The 22,203-nt window shown below is 39.2% G+C and overlaps 1 protein-coding gene across 1 annotated transcript in view; it reads left to right on the forward strand.

Annotated features, from left to right (window-relative positions):
- Nucleotides 1-16,993: 16,993 nt before the first annotated feature.
- LOC124711295 (integrator complex subunit 2-like) overlaps nucleotides 16,994-22,203 on the forward strand; it is an 85,297-nt gene continuing 80,087 nt past the window's right edge. Inside the window, exons 1-3 of the mRNA XM_047241299.1 lie at nucleotides 16,994-17,398; nucleotides 17,471-17,609; nucleotides 17,776-17,998. Of these exons, the coding sequence (XP_047097255.1) occupies nucleotides 17,115-17,398; nucleotides 17,471-17,609; nucleotides 17,776-17,998 (646 nt within the window). The 5' untranslated portion in view covers nucleotides 16,994-17,114. The remainder of the gene's footprint in view (nucleotides 17,399-17,470; nucleotides 17,610-17,775; nucleotides 17,999-22,203) is intronic.

Genomic DNA, 22,203 nt, shown 5'->3' on the forward strand with positions numbered 1-22,203 from the left:
ATCTTGATTTCAGTGCTTCAGGAGCTACCATGTAATATTTGGTTGAATTCATATTTATACTTTCATAATACGAAAATACACGAAGAATGTGTTACTGCATATCAAAGATCTTTCCAAAATGCATTGTTTTTTGCTGGTTTTTGTTTCACAGTGTGTTGGGAAATTCTAAGACAGTGTATAAAACCTTTAGCATTCAAAGGGTTGATAAGTTTTACAGCTCAGAGGGAAAGTATATTGTTGCTTAACATGGAAAAATGTGCTTTCACTTGGGGTTCACTGTATTTTAATCAAGGAAAAAGTGTATTTTTAACCAGAAACTCAGGAGTTTTTTCCCTGTATGCATATACACTCTGGCCCAATACACTTTCTAAAAAGTTAAAAGCTTAAAACAGTGGTTTAGAAACTGCACACTACACAGAACTACCAAAAATAAAAGGGCACACTTTCATATTAATTCACCTGGTAAATTAAGCCATCCATCACTAATTTGAAATGCAATACATTCTTGCAATAACACTACAAGCACTGGGCCACATAGAACTTACTGTCCCAATGACTTGAATAATAGTCAGTGATAGTTAAATCACTCTGCCTGTTGAAATTGTAAACAGGTTAGTCCAGAATGAATACAATACAAAAACTGTCTACATTATGGTTCAGTATTAGTAGCTGCCTCTCAGAAACATCTACAGGTGGTTTATGTAGTTCCCTTTGTTCTCATATCATTGTTCCATGCCTCCACCACATTCACATCAGTCACCTAGATACTTCATTCCCCCAACAAGCACTGTGTGGAGATTTGGACATGTTCTTTGCGGTGTTCAGGCAATGGTTTATTTACAAAATAATTATTAAAATGATTTTGTTCCAGTTGTTACCCTCCTACCATCATTTGGCAACAGTTTAAGATTCACTATCTTATCTTTTAATTTTGAATTTATATTTTAGTAGGGGAATAAAAAAATTATGTGTGACGGGACTGTCAACAAGGCTTATACTAAGCCATCTGATATAATGTAACTGGGTGTGAAACTGGTAAGGTGTCTACTCTCTGTATCTCTCTGTTGTTACAGATGTTAATTGAATAATAAAGAAATCTGTTACAGACATCTGGTGTCAAAAAATAAAGGAATATATAAAACAACAATCTCATGCCAATAATTATACAAAATATACATAGAAAAATTGAGCCCAAGAGAATAAGTAATGTGCTACATTGGAAAAATCTAGAATGAAATACTGACAATATTATGAAAAGAATCAATTACTGACAAAATAATTTAATTGGATGTATAAAAAGCTACGGCGGCAGAACACGCACATAAAAGATGGTTGTAATTGGCAAGCTTTTGGAGCCAGTGGCTCCTTCAAACAGAAGGGCTGAAGGGGAAAGAAGAGGGATGAAGGAAAAGACTGGAGAGATCTACACACAAAGATTTGAAGAAATTTCAATGTAAACAAATCCAGTAAACAAACAATATAAAAGATAAATACTAGCTATAATAATATTCATTGTGCTGAATGTTGAATAAACTGAAAAGCATGAAATGACACATATCCTGACTTGCACTAAATTTGCAACGCTTACGTATCAGTAATGCGAAAGCTACATTAGCTGGTAGTGTATTTATCTGTTCGTGATGCATATAGTGACTTGAAAAAGATATGCTGTAGCACCAACTCACATTTATCTATGATTTCCTATGTTTGTTGTCATGTTAAGTATTTTTCACCTGTATAGGTGTAAGATTGTTCTCTCTGTGAGCAAAAGTGCACCTCAGACTTACAAATTGCTGCATACTTCATATGCTTAATGCACCCCCTTTTAATGCTCAAACAGTCATTTTGTGGAGAGCGTAAAGAATGGTCATGAACTGATATAAAACTGCGCAAACAGAAAAAAGCCTGAGAATGTCGTCCTGTCAATAAATGAAAACCTTTATGCAGAGACACTGCACCGTGACATGAATCATCTAAACACAACACAATCACACATGCATACATAATGTATTGGACTATACACAAAGTAAATGTTGGTAGTACACTTACATTGGTGTGGTTCCTGTTGATTATCTCAGTAGGTGGGACTATACCAGGCACGGCCTACATCTCAACAGGAAAGGGAAGGGGAAACTGGCTGGGGTAATAGCAGGAAATTTAAGGGGGGGAGGCACTGCCATGAATGGTAAAATACCAGTGGTTACAGGTGTTGGAGCAGCACCTTTCTTAGGATAGGTAAGACAGAAAGATGTCAAGCTCTACGAGAGGTCAGGATTGAAACAAATCTTCAGTTTAGAAAAGAAATTAAACAGCACAATTCTAGCACATTGGATCACCAATCACAGCTATCAATTATAAATTTTCACCAATTACCAGAAATTTTATCTCCACCAAGTTGTATCTCAGTCCTAGGTAATTCCATTGATGAATTAAAGTCACCCAACCCAGTTGACATAATCTGCCTCTCTGAACACCATGTGACCACTGGTATAGGAACTAGGCCTAAGCACAATGAGAAACTCAGACAGGAGAGTGCTGCAAATGTTAGAATAAGGAAAGGTTCTCATAAAAGTATAATTAAAAATAATGTAAGTATATTTCATCAAAATATTGGGAGTTTAAAGAATAAAGTAGATGAGCTTCTGGTTTGTTTAGAAGATTTAGAAGCCGAGAATGAAATAGATATACTATGCCTGTCTGAGCATCACATTGTTACTGATATGAATAAGGTAAATGTAAGTGGTTATAAGCTCTGTGCACATGTAATGAGAGAAAATATGGAGAAAGGAGGAGTTGCCATATATGTCAAAAGTTATCATTGTGCAAAAAGTATAGAAACCAAAAAGTTTTGTGTAGAGAAACATATAGAAGCATGTGCCTGTGAGCTTAAATTAAATAAAGGCACATTTATAATTGTAACTGTATATAGGTCCCCATCAGGAAATTTTCATCTATTTCTGAAAAATGTGGACTCCTTGTTGTGCTATCTGTCAGACAGGTGGAAGCAAATTATTATTTGTGGGGACTTCAATGTAGATTCTCTGAAAGAGGGTAATAGGAAAAATGACCTTGAAGTATTACTCGGTTCTTTCAATTTGACACCCGTTATTGATTTTCCTACTCGGGTGGTAAAGGATAGCAGCTCACTGATAGATAACTTCTTTATAGACCAAGATAAGTTTAACCAGATAAATGCTCAGCCTGTTGAGAATGGTCTTTCTGATCATGGTGCACAGCTAGTTACAATATATGACATAGCTCCATTCAGCAATACTAAACAGTCCTCCAAAGTAGTACGTTCAGTCAACGATTTAACAATTGCAAATTTCAGGGAAAGCCTACAGCAGTTAGACTGGGATGAGGTGTACCGTGAACCTGATGCCAATTTAAAATATAATTTATTTCATGACATTTTTGTAAATGCATTTGAAAACTGCTTCCCCAAGAAAATAGTTAAATATACTCGTAAGAAACCTTGTAACAAACCATGGCTTACTAAGGGTATAAAAATATCTTGTAACCGGAAAAGGGAAATGTATCTGACAGCAAGAAAGAGTAGTGACCCAGAAACTATCAAAAATTATAAAAACTACTGTGTTATATTAAGAAAAGTTATTAAAAAATCCAGGAGTATGTGTATCATGTCTGAAATCAGCAACTCTGATAGTAAAATTAAAACAATTTGGAATATTATTAAAAGAGAAACAGGTCAACCAAGAGCAGAGGAAGACAGTATTACCATCAAATTGAATGAAAACTTTACGAACAAAAAGTCAGAAGTTGAAAATATTTTTAATAATCATTTTCTAAATGTTGTGGATATAGTAGGATCCAGGTGTTCATTAGAAGATGCTAGGCTGTTACTGGAAGAGGCCATACCTATGCAATTTGATACAATTGAAATCTCACCCACTTCTCCCTCTGAAATTAGGAAAATGATAAACTTGCTTAAAAGCAAAAACTCACATGGAATTGATGGCATTTCCAGCAAAATACTAAAAGCTTGTTCTCAACAGATAAGTAAGATTCTCAGCCACCTGTGAAATAGCTCTCTGGAACAGGGCATTTTCCCTGTAGACTGAAATATGCTATTGTTATACCTTTGCATAAAAAGGGGGATAGATCTGATGTCAACAATTACCGTCCAATCTCCCTTCTAACAGCTTTATCCAAAATTTTTGAGAAAGTAATGTACTCAAGAGTAGCTTCACATATCTGTAAAAATGAAGTACTAACAAAATGTCAGTTTGGTTTCCAGAAAGGTTTTTCAACAGAAAATGCCATATATGCTTTCACCAGTCAAATTTTGAATGATCTGAATAACCGAACACCTCCCATTGGGATTTTTTGTGATCTCTCAAAGGCTTTTGATTGTGTAAATCATGAAATTCTGCTAGACAAGCTCAAGTATTGTGGCATGAGTGGGACAGTGCACAAATGGTTTAATTCGTACCTAACTGGAAGAGTGCAGAAAGTTGAAATAAGTAGTTCTCGTAACATGCAAAGATCTGCACATTCCTCAAACTGGGGAACTATCAAGAATGGGGTTCCACAAGGGTCAGTCTTGGGTACTTTGTTGTTCTTATTATATATTAATGACTTGCCATTCTATATTCATGAAGAGGCAAAGTTAGTTCTCTTTGCTGATGATACAAGTATAGTAATCACACCTGAGAAACAAGAATTAACTGATGAAATTGTCAATACTGTCTTTCAGAAAATTACTAAGTGGTTCCTTGTAAAAGGACTCTCACTGAATTTTGATAAGACACAGTACATACAGTTCCGTACAGTGAATGGTATGACGCCATTAATAAATATAGACCTTAATCAGAAGCATATAGCTAAGGTAGAATATTCCAAATTTTTAGGTATGTCCATTGATGAGAGATTAAATTGGAAGAAACACATTGATGATCTGCTGAAACGTTTGAGTTCAGCTACTTATGCAATAAGGGTCATTGCAAATTTTGGTGATAAACATCTTAGTAAATTAGCTTACTACGCCTATTTTCACTCATTGCTTTCATATGGCATCATATTTTGGGGTAATTCATCACTGAGGAATAAAGTATTCATTGCACAGAAGCGTGTAATCAGAATAATAGCTGGAGTCCACCCAAGATCATCCTGCAGACATTTATTTAAGGATCTAGGGATATTCACAGTAGCTTCTCAGTATATATACTCTCTTATGAAATTTGTTATTAACAACCAAACCCAATTCAAAAGTAATAGCAGTGTGCATAACTACAATACTAGGAGAAAGGACGATCTTCACTATTCAAGATTAAATCTAACTTTGGCACAGAAAGGGGTGAATTATACTGGCACTAAAGTCTTTGGTCACTTACCAAATAGTATCAAAAGCCTGACAGATAACCAACAAGTATTTAAGAAGAAATTAAAAGAATTTCTGAATGACAACTCCTTCTACTCCATAGAGGAATTTTTAGATATAAATTAAGAAAAAAAATATTAAAAAAATAAAAAAAATAAAAAAATAAAAAAATAAAAATAAAAAAAACACAAAAAAATAAAGTTGTTATATTAACTTAAGTATGTTGTTAAATTAACCTAATTATGTCATGTATTGGAAAATTCGACTCGTTCCACATCATTACGAAATATCGTATTCATGATCCATGGAACTAGTATTAATCTAATCTAATCTAATCTAACACAAAACACAGCTGAGCACTGCTGGTGCAAAACTTATTCCTTCATCAGCTCCTTTCTTTATGAGCTTTATTTGTCTTGTAATTGAATTGTTTTTCATAGCAGGTACTGTGCTATTTTGCACTCACGTGCTTCGGGTGCTGGTGTGCGGCAATGACTTTTTTCTTACCTGCCTTTTATGTGGCTATAATTACTTGAATTACTAATTTCATGATATTTGAATACTAAACTCAGATTCTAAAGCATACTTTAAAAGGCTGAAAATATGTTACAACTTTGTAAAAATGTGTGACTAATTGTTAAAATAATAATATAATATAAAAATTATGTGGACATGAAAACTGTAAATATAAAATCCCACAGTAAATATGAAATTATTTTGTTCATTGTGAAAAATGTACTAGAGTTGTGTGACTGATAAACAGTGACCAATCATGTGTTGGAGTAGAGAGTGAGTGCATCACAGGTAATCTCGTTCCCTGGTGGGGTGTTAAATAAACATTAGGACTAGTAAACAGTATTCCTGTCAGATATAAAGTGTACCCTTATCTCAGGAATAAAATGAAGCCACTTCCACCTATGCTAGAAGGTGTACTACCAAAAGAGTGTCAGTGGATTCCCATGCACAGGAACTCAAAATGCATCTGCAACAACAATCCTCACTGAAAACATTCCACATCACATAAACACAGTGTGCTGCGTCCAACAGTTGCAACTGGACTCAGCTGTGGTGCGCCTGCAGCTAAATTTGTCACTAGACTTCTGTGCAATGCACATATTTGACCACATGAAATATACAAGCTAACACACATACAAGAAAGTGGAACTATGGACACATGATATTCATGTGAACTCAACAACATTTAACTCTTGTAGATAAGCAATTTATTCTCCAAAGAATGACCTTTCAACCTTGTCTGAAATTGAATAAAGTCATTTGCCCTGAAGAATGTCCATATTTTTTCTGTTGACAAAATACAATAAAAAGATGAATAGTTGTATATTATAATCCTACATTGTTATTTATTGTAAAGAAATGAATCTGAAATATTTATTTATTGTAAATTTATTTCTCTCTGTACTTTAATTTTAGCACCACTACAAGTATCCATTAGAAGAAAAATAGCTACTCAGAAAAAAGCAGCTGCCCCTGCTATACTGCTCAGCTTCTGTTCTTGTTTAATGCTTTGCTTTAAACAAAGCATTTATGTAACTTGATGCAGACCACTGTCAGCTGTCCATATACTGACAATGTTAGGCTCTTCCTAAAAGAAAAATATTAGTTAGACAGAATTTGTATTCCAGAGTCCCAGTATTCTGATAAATTGTAGGAGTGGCAGCTGTGGAGACCCAGGAAACCAATCTCTACAGGTGCAAGATGCTGAGCTCAGAGTGTGGGACTGAGGTTCAGTGACACACCTGAGGGCATGAGTGATACTGAGTGATACAAGTGATACAGTGTTAGTTGTAAATACATTTATTTTCAGGCTTTATATCATGCAAATAGCTTCTCTGTGGCACTGACTGAAGGGGGCAGAGTGGCTCATGTGGACACAAGTTGCTTCCAGTTCAGCAGCATCTGTGTTGTACGTTGGAGGTCAGAAACAGCCCCCTCAGAAGGGTCAGTGTCATGCAGGATGCAGATCTGGAGGTCTGCAGGTGCTGCCAACCCAGCCAGGATTCCAGCGGCATGGTGCACTGCTTTGCCAACATGCTCTCATAGATATCAGAGTTCGTGCCCAGTTCAGCAGCCAACCGTTTTGCACAGAATGGCAATAGCCATGCAGAATTATGCCCTGGCCTCCCAACAAAAGACAGCCAAGAGTCCAGTAGCTGCTCACATGTACAGTCAGGGGAGCAGCAGGAATATGCCTCTCCCAGTTAGCAGGTCACCCTCGATTGACCCCCAGTGGATGCTGGTCGAAGACACTCACATCTTCAAATCAGTGGCAGTCACAGCATTCCACAACTGTGGAGTGCATCAGGCTGGCTGGTGTCTTGTAGTTGAAGTCATTAGACAAATATTAGGCAGCACATCATGGAACTTACAAGACTTTCATTTCACACTCCTTATGACTGATTGCTGGCAACTGGATAGAATAGAATGTGTTCTTCAGAAGTCCCAGTATTTAAACTGGTTGGCTTTGTTATCAAGCTGTAGCAATGAGCAAATTTGGCCCCATTTGCTAAGTTTGTCAGCACTTTACACCATACTGTGGTGTCCCAACTGTGACATTCAGCTCTTCAGCATGGCACTTTTGCCATGCCAATGGGGTGGAAGCCATTCTTGCATATGACTGACATAGTACAGTACTTTGTAGTACCACCAGAATAACGTTGTAATGCTATGATTCTGCTGCAGTCACATTCTGTACTCTCTGCCTAAGTGTGGTGTAGAAATGCCCCCGTTGTGTGCCTCACTATTTGCTACATTGGCTTTCCTTCCTGGTAGCACTCAGTCCTGTCTTGGCTCAGCTCTGCACTTGCCAGGAAAAAAAAAAAAACTTTAAAAATTTTGTGTTCATCCATAATTCCTTTCTGCATTGCATTGAATCTAATAAGGTATTCTTTTACTTTTTCTTTAAATATTTGGGGATTTTAAGTTTCCTGCCACATGCCCAAAGGCAACCTGTTATGTTATAGACTTTTGCACCAGAATATAAAACACCATTCTGAAACAATGAGATGGATGTATAGTCCATATGGAAATTATTGCTACTTCTAATATAGAGGTTGTGAATTGTCAGATCGATCTTCAGTTCTCTCTTGTTGTTAACTAAAAATATCATTAAGAAGTATGTGGATTGGCATGTAAATGTAGGACTCCCTAGATCCCTGAAGAGGTTTCTGCAAGATGTTTGGTTATCAACCTTACAGTGTTCTAACTGCATGCTACTGTAGAATAAATACCCATTTCACCTTCACTGCAATCCACCAGAATATCAAGCCATATAACAGAACTGAGTGAAAGTAAGCAAACCATGCTAGCAATCTTTTCTGCTAATCAACACACTGAGAGAGATTTCTCAGTGTAAAGCAGTGAGAATTTAGCTTTTTGGTTAACTAGTGTCACTTCAATTTATTATACATCTGGATGCCCAGAAACATCACCTATGTAGTTTGATCTTGTGTATAGGTCGTCTTTATTTGTGTGCAACTGTATAATATGAGTGTTTTGAAATAAAAGGTTAAATTGTTCGCTGTTGACCAGTTATAAGCCAGTTCCATTATTCTCCAGGTTGTTTCTGGTAGAGATATGTTTGGACCCTTTATCAATATACTTGATTCAACAAGAACCGAACCTTGTGCCACACCATATTTAATGCTTCCGATTCTGAATTTAATCTTATTCCCAATGTATCATTTGCTAATGTGATACTGTATTTCCTATTGTTCAAACAGACCCTATCCAAGCAAGGGGAAGACCTTTATTGCTACATAGTTTTAGTTTCCTTGCACAATCAACAACTTGGCAAGATAACAGACAATGCTAACAGGTTAAATTTTTATTGTTTGATTATACTAGAATGGAGTTTGTGAAATCATATATTGTCTTCTCGGTGGAAAAATTATTATGGAAGCTGAACTGAGCTGTTGTTAAACTATTTTCTCAGAAATATGGTTCAGTATTCTGTTGTAAGCTACCATGTCAATTTTGAGAACACAGGGCAGAGGGAATATGGTCTGTAATTAGAAGTCAGTTGCTTATTTCCAATTTTGCAGATTGGTTCAAATGGCTCTGAGCACTATGGGACTTAACTTCTGAGGTCATTAGTCCCCTAGAACTTAGAACTACTTAAACCTAACTAACCTAAGAACATCACACACATCCATGCTCAAGGCAGGATTCGAACCTGCAACCGTAGCGGTCATGCGGTTCCAGATTGTAGCACCCAGAACTGCTCGGCCACTCCGGCCGGCTGCATATTGGTGTTACTACAGCATATGTGAGTGTTTCAGGCAACATGTCATGTCTCATTCATTGGTTATGGAGGTAACACAAGGGGAGGCGGGCACAAAGGCAGGACAAGATATAATTACTTTGGCTGGGATACCAGTATAGCCAGAAGCATTACTATTTTTTGGTGACTTTATGATTTTTGTGATCTTACTAATAGATGAGATGGCAAAACTGATGTCTAGTGGTGGACTATGCAAATGCCTGTCTAAGTAAGTTTATTGGATTGGCTGTAAATAGACCATTTTTTGTTCCCATGTTCACAGCCACTGTTAGGAAGAAATCATTTGAGTTTCATATAATCTAACTTGCTGTTATGCTCATCTGGAAGATGAATATCATTTGCCTTGACTTTTTTTTTTGTTTCATGTTTAATAATATCCAAAATAGTCATGACTTCTTCTTGGAATTTTGAATTTTTGTCCGTAGTACCTATATGATTTTTACTTTTTTTGATAACACATTGACAAATTTTCCAATATTGTGCATTGTTCCTTTTTAAGTCTTGGTTAGGACTAGTCCTTTGCATTATACAAACCACTCTCTCTTCCTCGTACAAGATATTTTGATCCCAGATGTTAGCCGACCTTTTTTTCTGTTTCCATTGTAAATGCCCCTAACCTTTGTAAAGCAAAGCTGGCTTCATAATGCTGTAAGAATATTTTTAGGAAATAATTAAGTTTCCAATTTTCTGTAAACGTAGGCTACCACTGCCATGGTCACAGTCAGTATAATTCTGGGTTTGAGACCAAATTGTCAACTATATAATTCTGACTTTTCGGTGACTGTTGCAAGGCACCTTCCTACATCTACATCTACATCCATACTCCACAAGCCACCTGACGGTGTGTGGCGGAGGGTACCCTGAGTACCTCTATCGGTTTTCCCTTCTATTCAAGTCTCGTATTGTTCGTGGAAAGAAGGATTGTCGGTATGCTTCTGTGTGGGCTCTTATCTCTCTGATTTTATCCTCATGGTCTCTTTGCGAGATATACGTAGGAGGGAGCAATATACTGCTTGACTCTTCGGTGAAGGTATGTTCTTGAAACTTTAACAAAAGCCCATACCGAGCTACTGAGCGTCTCTCCTGCAGAGTCTTCCACTGGAGTTTACCTATCATCTCCGTAATGCTTTCGCGATTACTAAATGATCCTGTAACGAGGCGCGCTGCTCTCCGTTGGATCTTCTCTATCTCTTCTATCAACCCTATCTGGTACAGATCCCACACTGCTGAGCAGTATTCAAGCAGTGGGCGAACAAGCGTACTGTAACCTACTTCCTTTGTTTTCGGATTGCATTTCCTTAGGATTCTTCCAATGAATCTCAGTCTGGCATCTACTTTACCAACGATCAACTTTATATGATCATTCCATTTTAAATCACTCCTAATGTGTACTCCCAGATAATTTATGGAATTAACTGCTTCCACATGCTGCCCTGCTATTTTGTAGCTAAATGATAAGGGATCTATCTTTCTGTGTATTCACAGCACTTTACACTTGTCAACATTGAGATTCAATTGCCATTCCCTGCACCATGCGTCAATTCGCTGCAGATCCTCCTGCATTTCAGCACAATTTTCCATTGTTACGACCTCTCGATACACCACAGCATCATCTGCAAAAAGCCTCAGTGAACTTCCGATGTCATCCACAAGGTCATTTATGTATATTGTGAACAGCAACGGTCCTATGACACTCCCCTGCGGCACACCTGAAATCACTCTTACTTCGGAAGACTTCTCTCTATTGAGAATGACATGCTGCGTTCTGTTATCTAGGAACTCTTCAATCCAATCACACAGTTGGTCTGATAGTCCATATGCCCTTACTTTGTTCATTAAATGACTGTGGGGAACTGTATCGAACGCCTTGCGGAAGTCAAGAAACACGGCATCTACCTGTGAACCCGTGTTTATGGCCCTCTGAGTCTCATGGACGAATAGCGCGAGCTGGGCTTCACACGACCGTCTTTTTCGAAACCCATGCTGATTCCTACAGAGTAGATTTCTAGTCTCCAGAAAAGTCATTATACTCGAACATAATATGTGTTCCAAAATTCTACAACTGCTCGACGTTAGAGATATAGGTCTATAGCTCTGCACATCTGTTCGACGTCCCTTTTTGAAAACGGGGATGACCTGTGCCCTTTTCCAATCCTTTGGAATGCTACGCTCTTCAAGAGACCTACACCTCAGGGTGTATTGCTAACTGCTGAATGAGCACTAGTTTGGTTACTTATATACTATGGAGGAGTGCTGTCATTGGATGTGAAGGTGAGGAGGAAGGATATTAGGAGTTCAATTTATTGGTCTTTGCATTGTGTGTTGTCATTGGTGGAAACCGGCATTTTCCATTGGAGTTTCCTTTATTGCTTGCCATTGGTGGAAATTGGTGAATAGGAAACTGAGCAGCAACTGCAGCAAAGCATTGTTTACTAACTGCCTAGTATCGACTAGGGCGCATCAGCACTCTGTGTACCCCCCGCCGCTGTGGCCTACCGCATGCCTTGTGCTTAATGGATGCCCAGTCTCACCTACATACACCAGTCCACATTCGCACTCAATTTCATTAACTCCAGCGGCATGAAATTTGTCAATTGTATCTTTCGTTGAGCCGAGAATGTCTTTTATTTTGTTGTTGCTACACAAAATCGGCTTAATACCTGCCCGATGGAGAATTTTGCACAGACATTCAGTAACATCTTGTACATATGGTAGCAAGACGGTGTTTTGAGCTTCGTTCTGGATTTCCCTGTTGCCCTCCTCCTTCGGCTACATAGTTTTGCGTATCATCCTCATGTTGTAGCCATTAGCTCCCAAAGCAGACAGATGGTATAGCTATGAGTTCCCCTCTTTTACCTGCCACAGCAGACATTTTTATGCAAGTGTTCGAAGAAACAGCACAGGATGGGAGCATCCATGTTCCTTTCAGAATCCACGCACACCTATTCCAATCTGGACCTATCCTTCTGCACAGCCCAGTTTGCCCATCGTCTTGAGTGATCCATTCTTTCTGACACATACTCGAGTGACCATTTCCCTGGTGCTATCCATTTGCTGATTCCTACCCCACGTACGAGCTCACCCAAACGGCAGCTTACTAAGGCTGACAGGAGGCTTTACTTCTCCCTGATGACCTTCGACAAACATTTCCCCATTTGTGATGACCAGGTAGAATATCTTGCAAACGTTATCCTTATTGCTGCAGAAAGTTCCATCCCTTGCACTTCCTCTATACCACCCCATGTCCCAGTCACTTTGTAGACTAAGGCATGCTGTGATGTAATTCACATGTGAAGACGTGCTCTCCACATTTTTAACCATCATTCTACAATGAAAAACTGCATTCATTATAAACAGTTGTGTGCACAGTGTCATCGCGTTCTTTGGGATAGCAAAAAAGCTAGCTGGATTTCCTTCACTAGTTCTTTTAACAGTTCCAGTCCCACTTCCGTCATGTGGGGCAACCTCCAATGGCTCTTTGGGACCAAGATCCATTCCCTAATTTCTGGCCTGACAGTAGCAGACAATGTCATAGTGGACCCTATTGCTTCAACACCTTGGCCACCCATTTTGCAGAGATTTTGAGCTCCTCCCATTATCACACTGCCTTCCTCCATCAGAAACGAGTGGAGGAGGCTCAGGTGATACCCTTCTCTTCTCAGAATTGTGAGTGTCACAATGCCGCCTTTACTATGAGGGAGCTAGATCATGCTCTCACTTAATCCCAATCCTCCACTCCAGGGCCAGACGATGTTCATATTTAGATGTTGCACCACCTTACTCTTGCGGATAAGCACTATCTGCTTCATACATACAACCGCATCTGGGCGGATGGCACATTTACCAGACACTGATATGAAGCCACTGTCATACCCATACCAAAGCCTGGTAATCACAAACATCTTCCTTCTAGCTACCACCCCATTTCTCTCATAAGCTGTGTTTACAAGTTGACAGAATGCATGATTCATGTCCAGCTGGTATGGTGGATCGAGTCTCGCAGTTTACTAATCACTGCACAATGTGGATTTCGAGCACAGTTGCAGTTGACCATCACGTCACTTTGTCCACCCATGTCTTGAATGGTTTTCTGCGGAAATCCCAGACTGGCGGTGTTTTTCGATTTAGAGATAGCCTATGACACCTGCTAGAGGAATGGAATCCTCCATACTCTCTACTCCTGGGGCTTCCATGGCCGCATGTCCCATTTCCTTCAGGACTTAAAGACCGAGTTTCCAAGGTAAGTGTGGGTTCTGCCTTGCCAGACACCTTTATCCACGAAAACGGTGTGCCTCAGTGTTCCGTCCTGAGAGTCGTCCGTTTTGCTATCACCATTAACCTTGTCTCCCATGAGGCATCTCCAACTCCCTTTTCGTTGACAATTTTGCCATCTATTACAGTTCTCCATGGACTTGTCTCCTTCCATCTTCAGTGATGTCTCCATTGTCATCACTCATGGAGCATCAACAATTGCTTTCATTTTTCCACTGACAAAACCGTTTGTATGAATTTCTGGCAGCGCAGCTGGTTTCTTCCACCATCTTCACATCTTGGGCCTATTGCTCTTCCATTCTCGATGGGAAACTTTCTTGATCCTCCCACATGTCTTACCAGGCAGCCTGCTGTAAGTGATCCATCAATGTCCTATGTGCCCTCAGTGGTATTTCCTGGGCAGCAGCTCAAACTACACTGCTCCGTTTGCACTGGTCCGTTCGAAATTAGACTATGGGTGTTTTATTTATGCATCTGACCATCTGTCCCTCTTATGCCGTCTCAATACTATCCACCACTGTGGCATCCATTTGGCCACTGGCGCCTTTTACACTAGCCCACTTGCAAGTCTGTATGCAGAAGCTGCCAAACTACCGCTGTCCTACCACCATGACTTTCTCCTCAGCGGATATGCATGCTGTTTGTCTACCATGTGTGGCCTTCCATCATATGGCTCCTTCTTCGATGACTCCTTTGAACACCACTATGGGGCACGTCCCTCTTCTCTGTTATCTCCTGGAGTTCGCTTTCGGCTCTTGCTCCAGCAAGTTAACTTCACGCTACCTGCAACTTTTCCAGTGGGTGTGAACCACTTTGGCTTCATGTGGTGGCTCTTGTTCACTTTGGCCTCATTCACTTCCCGAGGACACTACTCCAGCCTAGGTCCAACACCTTCAGGTTCATGATCTTTGCATGGAACTCCGCAATAATACCTTGATACTGATGGCGCTCAGATTGACTGTGATGTTGGGTTGTGCCTTTGTCATTGGCACCGATGTTTTTCGGTATCAGCTTCTGGAATACTGCCCAGTATTTACAGCTGAGCTCTTCGCTCTATATCAGGCCACGCAATACATCTGGCAACACAGGCTTTTCAATTTTGTCATCTGCTCCAACTCTCTCAGTGTCCCTGAAAGCCCCTGTGTGCTGTACACTGTCCATCCCTTAGTGCAATGGGTCCAAGAAAACTGTCACTTGCGCACTCTTAAAGGAGCCACTGTGATATTTATGTGGATTCTTGGTCACATCAGTCTGACAGGAAACGAGGCCGCTGATGGTACTGTGAAAGCTGCAGTCCTCACACTTCAGCCCACTAGTTCTTACATTCCCTCCAATGATATTTGTATTGCGTCTGTCAGCAGTTGGTGTTACTTTGGCATCGCCACTGATGCTCCCTTCAAGGGGACAAGCTACACGTTATTACGCCTCTCCCAGCGGCTTGGACGACCTCCTCTCAACCATCTCGCCGTGAGATCATTTTAGCTAGGTTGCATATTGGGTACTGTCTTTCTAGCTATCGCCATTTGTTAAGTGGTGCTCCCCTACCAGTTTGTGCTCATTGCGCTCAACTTTTGACGCTCCAACATTTCCTGACGGAATGCCATTTTTATTTTTTTTAGCGACTTCGGTTCTCGTTTATGTTTGCCGTTTGAGTCATCAGCCGTTATAGCAAACGACGTGCAAGCTGTCGATCACATTTTACTTTTTATCCGACGTAGCGATATGGCGAAGGTCATTTAATTTTTAGCTCAGGACCTCCGGTTCTCTATGGCGTATTTTATAGACTTTTCTCCACATCATTGCTTTTAGCAGCCATCTCTTCCGTCGATTGGGACTAACGATAGTCGTCTTTAACTCCTCGCTTTGTATTTGTGTTCTACAGTTTGACATGGGTGCGTATGACCATAGTTGTTTTTGCGCTCTAAAACAAAACAAACCAACCAACCTTGTAGTTCCTGTAGAAGAGACAGTGCCCGCAGGAGAGAATAGTACTTGAGGTAACTTGCATGTTTCATTAAAGCAGTATGCAGTATGTTTGAAATACTTCGGTACTGCCCAAAAGTTTTCATTGCGGTGTATTCAATAACCTAAGTCCTAAACCCTTGTTGGTCTCTGAGCCTTGAATACTGACAATTGGAAAACAAAAAAATCTAGCAATACTAGATCATATTACTTTTTATTTATTTGCAAATATTAGTATACTGGAGCTATAAAATCATAGTGTTTGTTGACACAGTTGTAAATGTCCACGCTCCTCAATTACATCCTGAAAAAAAGGTTTTGAAATGTGCAAGACATGGTAAACATCGCATCAGTAAAGTGATACTAACCCCATGTACAGTGACTCCATAGATTACAGTCGGAATGCCCAGCCGCCCGCGGTGGTCGAGCGGTTCTAGGCGCTTCAGTCCGGAACCACGCGGTTGCTACGATCGCAGGGTCGAATCCTACCTCGGGCATGGATGTGTGTGGTGTCCTTAGGTTAGTTAGGTTTAAGTAGTTCTACGTCTAGTGGACTGATGACCTCAGATGTTAAGTCCCATAGTGCTTGGAGCCATTTTTCGGAAGTCCCATAAAATGATCCGCATGAATTTATAGTAACGCGGAAATTTCAAATGCATTTCATTCGTTCTCGTGCAAATTAAAAGTGTCGAAATCTTTTACGAGCTGTCAGCCCTTTTCCAGCCTTTAACTATTTTGAAACAATCAAGAGAGAGGTGTGAAGTTTTAACTATCTATAACCCTATTTCTCTGTAAACACTGAAAAATACATTATTTTCTAGTTAGGATTAGACTTGAATTCACAAATCGTCTGTAACTCATTCTGCAATGATTTCGAAACTTTTGGGTCTGCATTTTTCATATTTTTAATTGACACTTCCTTCTTAGGCCCACATTTCAACAATTCTATATGATGTATGAAGCTGTCTGACGTTTCATAGTGGGGTTTTAAGCAGCGATTATTTTCATTGTCACTGCGCATTCCGGCAAAACTACAGACTGTGGGGCGGGCAAAACCTTCAGTAATGTCTATAATTAAAATCTTTGGTCGCGATACAAGTGTCCAGAGATGCTGAGGCGTGCAGCAAATCACTACTGTATTTCGTGTATGTAAACAAACAGGGAAGGAAGTGTGTTGTGTTGATGGTTGTGTGTTTTTGTGTGAGAAGTTATCGTAATTGATGATCAGGTTTTTGAAAAATGAATTACACCTCTGTAGTGTCTCCACGAGTATTTAAAGCTATTCAGAACGTTGATGTAGCTGAACTTTCAAAATGTACCTCGAAAGAAATCCGACCTATTCTGCCATGCCTGGTACGAATGAGCTTAATCTCCCCCCATGACATCACGAGAGACTGCGCGGAAGGCAGAAAGGAAATTTTGACGCTTCTATCGGGGATTGAACATGTCAACTCCATCGTTGCACTCTTATCCATTGATTTTCATGCATTGGAGAGTGACGTAAAAAAAGAGCAACAATTGAGGTAAGTAGTTGATAACATGCTTGCATTAATGTTCGTTGATGAGACATAACTGACATGAAATAATATCCTCAGGCAGAAGTTGGGAAGTTCTCAATCGGATAGCATACTTATTCAGTCACTACAAAATGGGCTGGCACTGGAATTCGAGCGCAGCGACTCAACTCGAAGACTCCGGCTTGTACTGAGTGAATTGTTGTTCATATCGTCACAGGTAGTTTCCTCCTCCACTATTACCACATTAAAATAACATTTCCATTCACTGATAGGGTTTAAAATGTTTTAACTTTTGTTTTTGAATCAGTGCAAAAATTTTCTTTTGACTGTTATTACTTGACTCCAAGAATGATTTGTACATCTTATTCTCATATTCTTGACAGATTCATGAGCAACAACGGGGACCAGACTTTTATGTAAAACATTCTGATTTATTTGACAATGCTGTATACATTGAGGAAGTCTGTGATGTAATTTGCATTGCACTTGCAGAACTTCCAGCAGTCTTAAATACTTTGGATATTGTGGAAACACTTTTACATATTAAGAATGGCCCTGAAATCATTTGTTGGATAGTTGCAAATTCACCAGACTGCTTCAGAGAAGGTGTGTATTAGAGTTACTCCTCATCTTTCAATCCTGCACAGTGTACTGCAAGCTTTTTGGTAGTGGAGCTTTTTACTACATTTAAAGTATGGTAGCAGTATATGCTGTTGGGGTGGCAGTGGTCTGAAGTGCATGCAGTGGGCCAAGAAGAACATTTGATATGAGTTGCTGGCTTTGGCCAGCAAAGGAATATTAATGGCTGCTGTCATCTCACCTTATGATACATTTAATTGCAGCTTTGTTGTTAGTTGGTGATGCCAATGAATGTGAAAGCAAAAAAATTGTGGTTGTTGGGTCAGACTGATCTGCAGCTTAGCCCATTTGAAAAATCACTACTAATATCACATTAGTCATTATATTATTTGTCACATGTTTCCTGTGTCACTAATCAAAGCTGATGACTTGCATAGAATATTCCTCTTTATTCCATGCAGTTGCTAATGTGAAAACAAGTTACAGTAAGTTATTTTCATGTTACTCTTACATTTTTCATATATCCTTCAGTGATGTAGAATGTGGTAAACAGTTTACTAAACTCGTACATTTTCTTGATGGAAATATAGCTAACATGGTGACACTTTGTGATCTTTTTCACCTGCCTAACATGTTTATGCTAAATCATTGACGAAGGAACATCCGCTTTTTTTTTTACACACAACAACATATATTATTATTATTATTATTATAACAACAATTGTTCCCCTGTAGGAGAGTGATTGAACTTGAATTCATAATTTCATCTTCGGATGTTTTTCTTCTTTGCTTCCCAAAAACTCCTCATCCTCTCAGAATGCTCCTTCTTCCGTTCCTCTGTCCATTTTTTACCAGGCTGACGCGATGTTCTTTCCCCAAACTTCACACTTGTGATTTTATGCCGGCACTCGGTTTGATCTTCGAGATTTTTTATGTTGATCTGCTGTAGATCCCTCTGGACTTTTTTCAGCCATTCTGTGCCACATTTACTCCTTGTTATAGTATTGAATAATTTCTTTGCTGTTCTGGAGTCTTCCATCCTGTAGATGTGTGTATAAAATTTGGCTCGGTTCTTTCTGATTTCACCTGTTACTATGTTGATCTTTCTATAGAGTTTGTTTTGTGGTCTCTTCATCCAAATGCCATTTTTGTTGATTGGACCGTAAATCTTCCTGAGAATTTTTCTTTCCTGCTTTTCTATTTCCTTAATTTTTGAATGACCATGAATCACCAATGTTTCAGCTGCATAGATTGCTTCTGGAAGAATCACTGTTGTATAGTGCCTTAATTTCGCGTCTGTCGAAACGCAGTTCTTGTTGTAATGCGTCCATGTTAGCTTGTAGGCCTTCTGGAGCTTGGTGATTTTTTTGTTCATTGGCAATTCGGTTTAATCCTGAGGACTGTATAGTTTCACCGAGGTATTTAAAATGGCAGACTTGTGCAATTTTACCTTATTTTGTTATTAAAGGGGATTTATTTTCTGGCTGCCTTTCTATATATTGGGTTTTTTCATAGGATATCTGTAGTCCGGTTTTTTGTGAAATTTCATGTAGTTTTTCCACTGCGTGAATCGCTTCTGTTCTGTTATTGGTGATAATTGCAATATCATCAGCGAAAGCAAGGCACTTGACTTTAATTTGGTTCTCTTTCTTGATACCAATACCAATTTGGATACCCTTTACGTGAGGTTCCCATTCCCTGATTATCTTTTCTAGAACAATATTGAAAAGGATTGGGGATAGTCCGTCCCCCTGTCAGACTCCAGATTTGATTTCGAAGGGTTCTGATACTTCGCCCATGAATTTCACTTTGGCCGTTGTTCCTGTAAGTGTCTGTTCTGTGATTTTTCGTGTCTTTCGGTCGATCCCAAATTCATATATGCTCTCCCATCCTCCGTCTCTCCCCCTCATCATGCCTCCCTCTGCCCTAATTCTTCTTCTTGTGTCTCATTCAATAACTCTTGTAAAAAAAAAAAAAAAAAAAAGAAGAAGAAGAAGAAGAAGCCACGCTTCATTTATAATTGTTGTTGTGCCCCAAAATATTATGTATGGTATTGATGAATGAAACTACAGTATATAAAGTAAAAATTATTTTGATCAGTATCAGCATTTTTCACAAAGCAGAAGTTATATGTGGTAGACAGTCCATAGTGTTTGATTTTCAGTTCATGTTTTTGTCAACTTCTTTTGATACACATCTAACTGATTAGCGTAATAAGCAGAGACATTCATTTCCACTATATCTATGTAAAATGGGACATCATTTTCAGGATTATAAAAGAAACTGTCCCGTTTTCTTATAGCAGACAATGGAAATGAAGTCCCATGCTTCTTGACAGAGCATAGGGGAACGATGCGGGAGACCCACACTGCCATACTAGGCAAGGCCCTAGTGGAGATGATTTGCTGTTGCCTTCCTCGGATCATAATGGGGGTGAATGATGATGATGATAATGAAGACAACACAACAACACCCAGTCATCTCAGGGCAGGTGAAAATCCCTGACTCCTCTGGGTATCAAACCAGGACCCCATGCTCGGGAAGTGAGAATGCTACCGCAAGACCACGAGCAATGGACACAGGAGATAATATTTGTCAAAAACCTGTAACATTGATTGGAGGAAAGCACAGATCATACATGCCTACAAGGATGGTAGGACTCGTGATCTCATTTATGTAGATTAAACATAATGTGGTATCTTGAACAAAATGACCTACTGCATTTCAATCATCATGGATTCTGAAAACATTGGTTATGCAGTTTCCAATTCTTGCTCTTCTCATGCTACATATTGAAAACCATGGTTTGAGATGAGCTTCCAAAAAGCATTTGACCTAATACTAAACCAGTGTTTGTTAAATAAAAGGATAGATTATTGCTCACCATTTACAGAAGACTCGGAGATGCATACTGGCATAATGAAAAGACTGCTATACGTTTCCACTTTCGGCCAAAAGGCTTCCTTCTGAAGTAGAAAACACATACACATTTGCAGAAGCACAACTCACATGCACATGACCACTGTCTCTGGCAGCTGTGCCCAGACATAAATAATTTTTTTTTAAATGCAGAAGATAAAACACAGGAAAGAAGAGAGCTGCAGCGGCCAGAGACGGGTCATGTGTGCGAGTTGTGCATGTGCCAAAACTGTGGCTGCCAACTGTTTCAACACTACTTACAAAGCTTTAAGAACAAAATTAAGTGAGGAATCTAGAAGTGTACTTTGGCCTCCTACATATAATTCCTGTAGGGAACACAAGGACAATATTCAACTAATTCCAGTGTGTACAGAGGCATTTAAGCAGTTATTCTTCTAGCACTTCTTATGCAAGTGGTATGGGTAGAAACCTCAATACATGGTACAGTGGGAAATATGCTCTGCCATGTGCTTCACAGTGGTTCGCACAATATGAATAGAGATATAGATGTAGACACAAATTAGAGCAGCTGACATTGACACTTGCGAGTACTTTAACTTTTGTTGTCAGTTGCAACACGTGACTAGTGAAGATAGTCCTGACTAGTGAAGATAGTCGTGAGTTTAAAAACTTTTTTGGTGAGATGATATTTCAAACCTGTAGGATTATTAATAGTTGTAAATCTCAGACTCTGGGAACAGTAGCACAGTTTTCCAAAAACGGTAAGATCAGGCTTTTTCAAGGTGATGCAGTTATCTGTAATGAAGTGCTATCTGAAAGAAGCTGCATAAATATTCATTCAGATCTTGATAAGATTTCAGTGTGTCAACTTGCTCTAAATGTTCAGAAATGTAAAATTTTGCACTTCACAGAACGAAAATATGTAGTATCTATGACTGTAATGTCATTGAGTTACTGTTGGAATTGGCCAACTCATAGAAATACCTGTGTGTAACACTTTCTAGGGATATGAAATGAAATGATCATATAGGTTCAGTCATAGGTAAATCAGGTTGTAGACTTCAGTTTGTTGGTAGAATATTGGGGATGTGCAATCAGTCTGCAAAGGAGACTGATTACAAATCACTCATGTGACCCATCCTAGAATATTGTTAAATTGTATGGGACCCACACCAAGCAGGACTAACAGGGGATATTGCATGTATACATAGAAGGGCGGCACAGTTGGTCACAGGTTTGTTTAATCCATGGGAGAGTGTCACAGAGATACTGAAGGAACTGAACTGGAAAACTCTTGAAGATAGACATAATCTATCCCAGGAAAGACTGTTAATAAAGTTTCAAGAAATGGC

This window comes from Schistocerca piceifrons, chromosome 8 (assembly GCF_021461385.2).
Source record: "Schistocerca piceifrons isolate TAMUIC-IGC-003096 chromosome 8, iqSchPice1.1, whole genome shotgun sequence".
NCBI classification, from domain to species: domain Eukaryota; kingdom Metazoa; phylum Arthropoda; class Insecta; order Orthoptera; family Acrididae; genus Schistocerca; species Schistocerca piceifrons.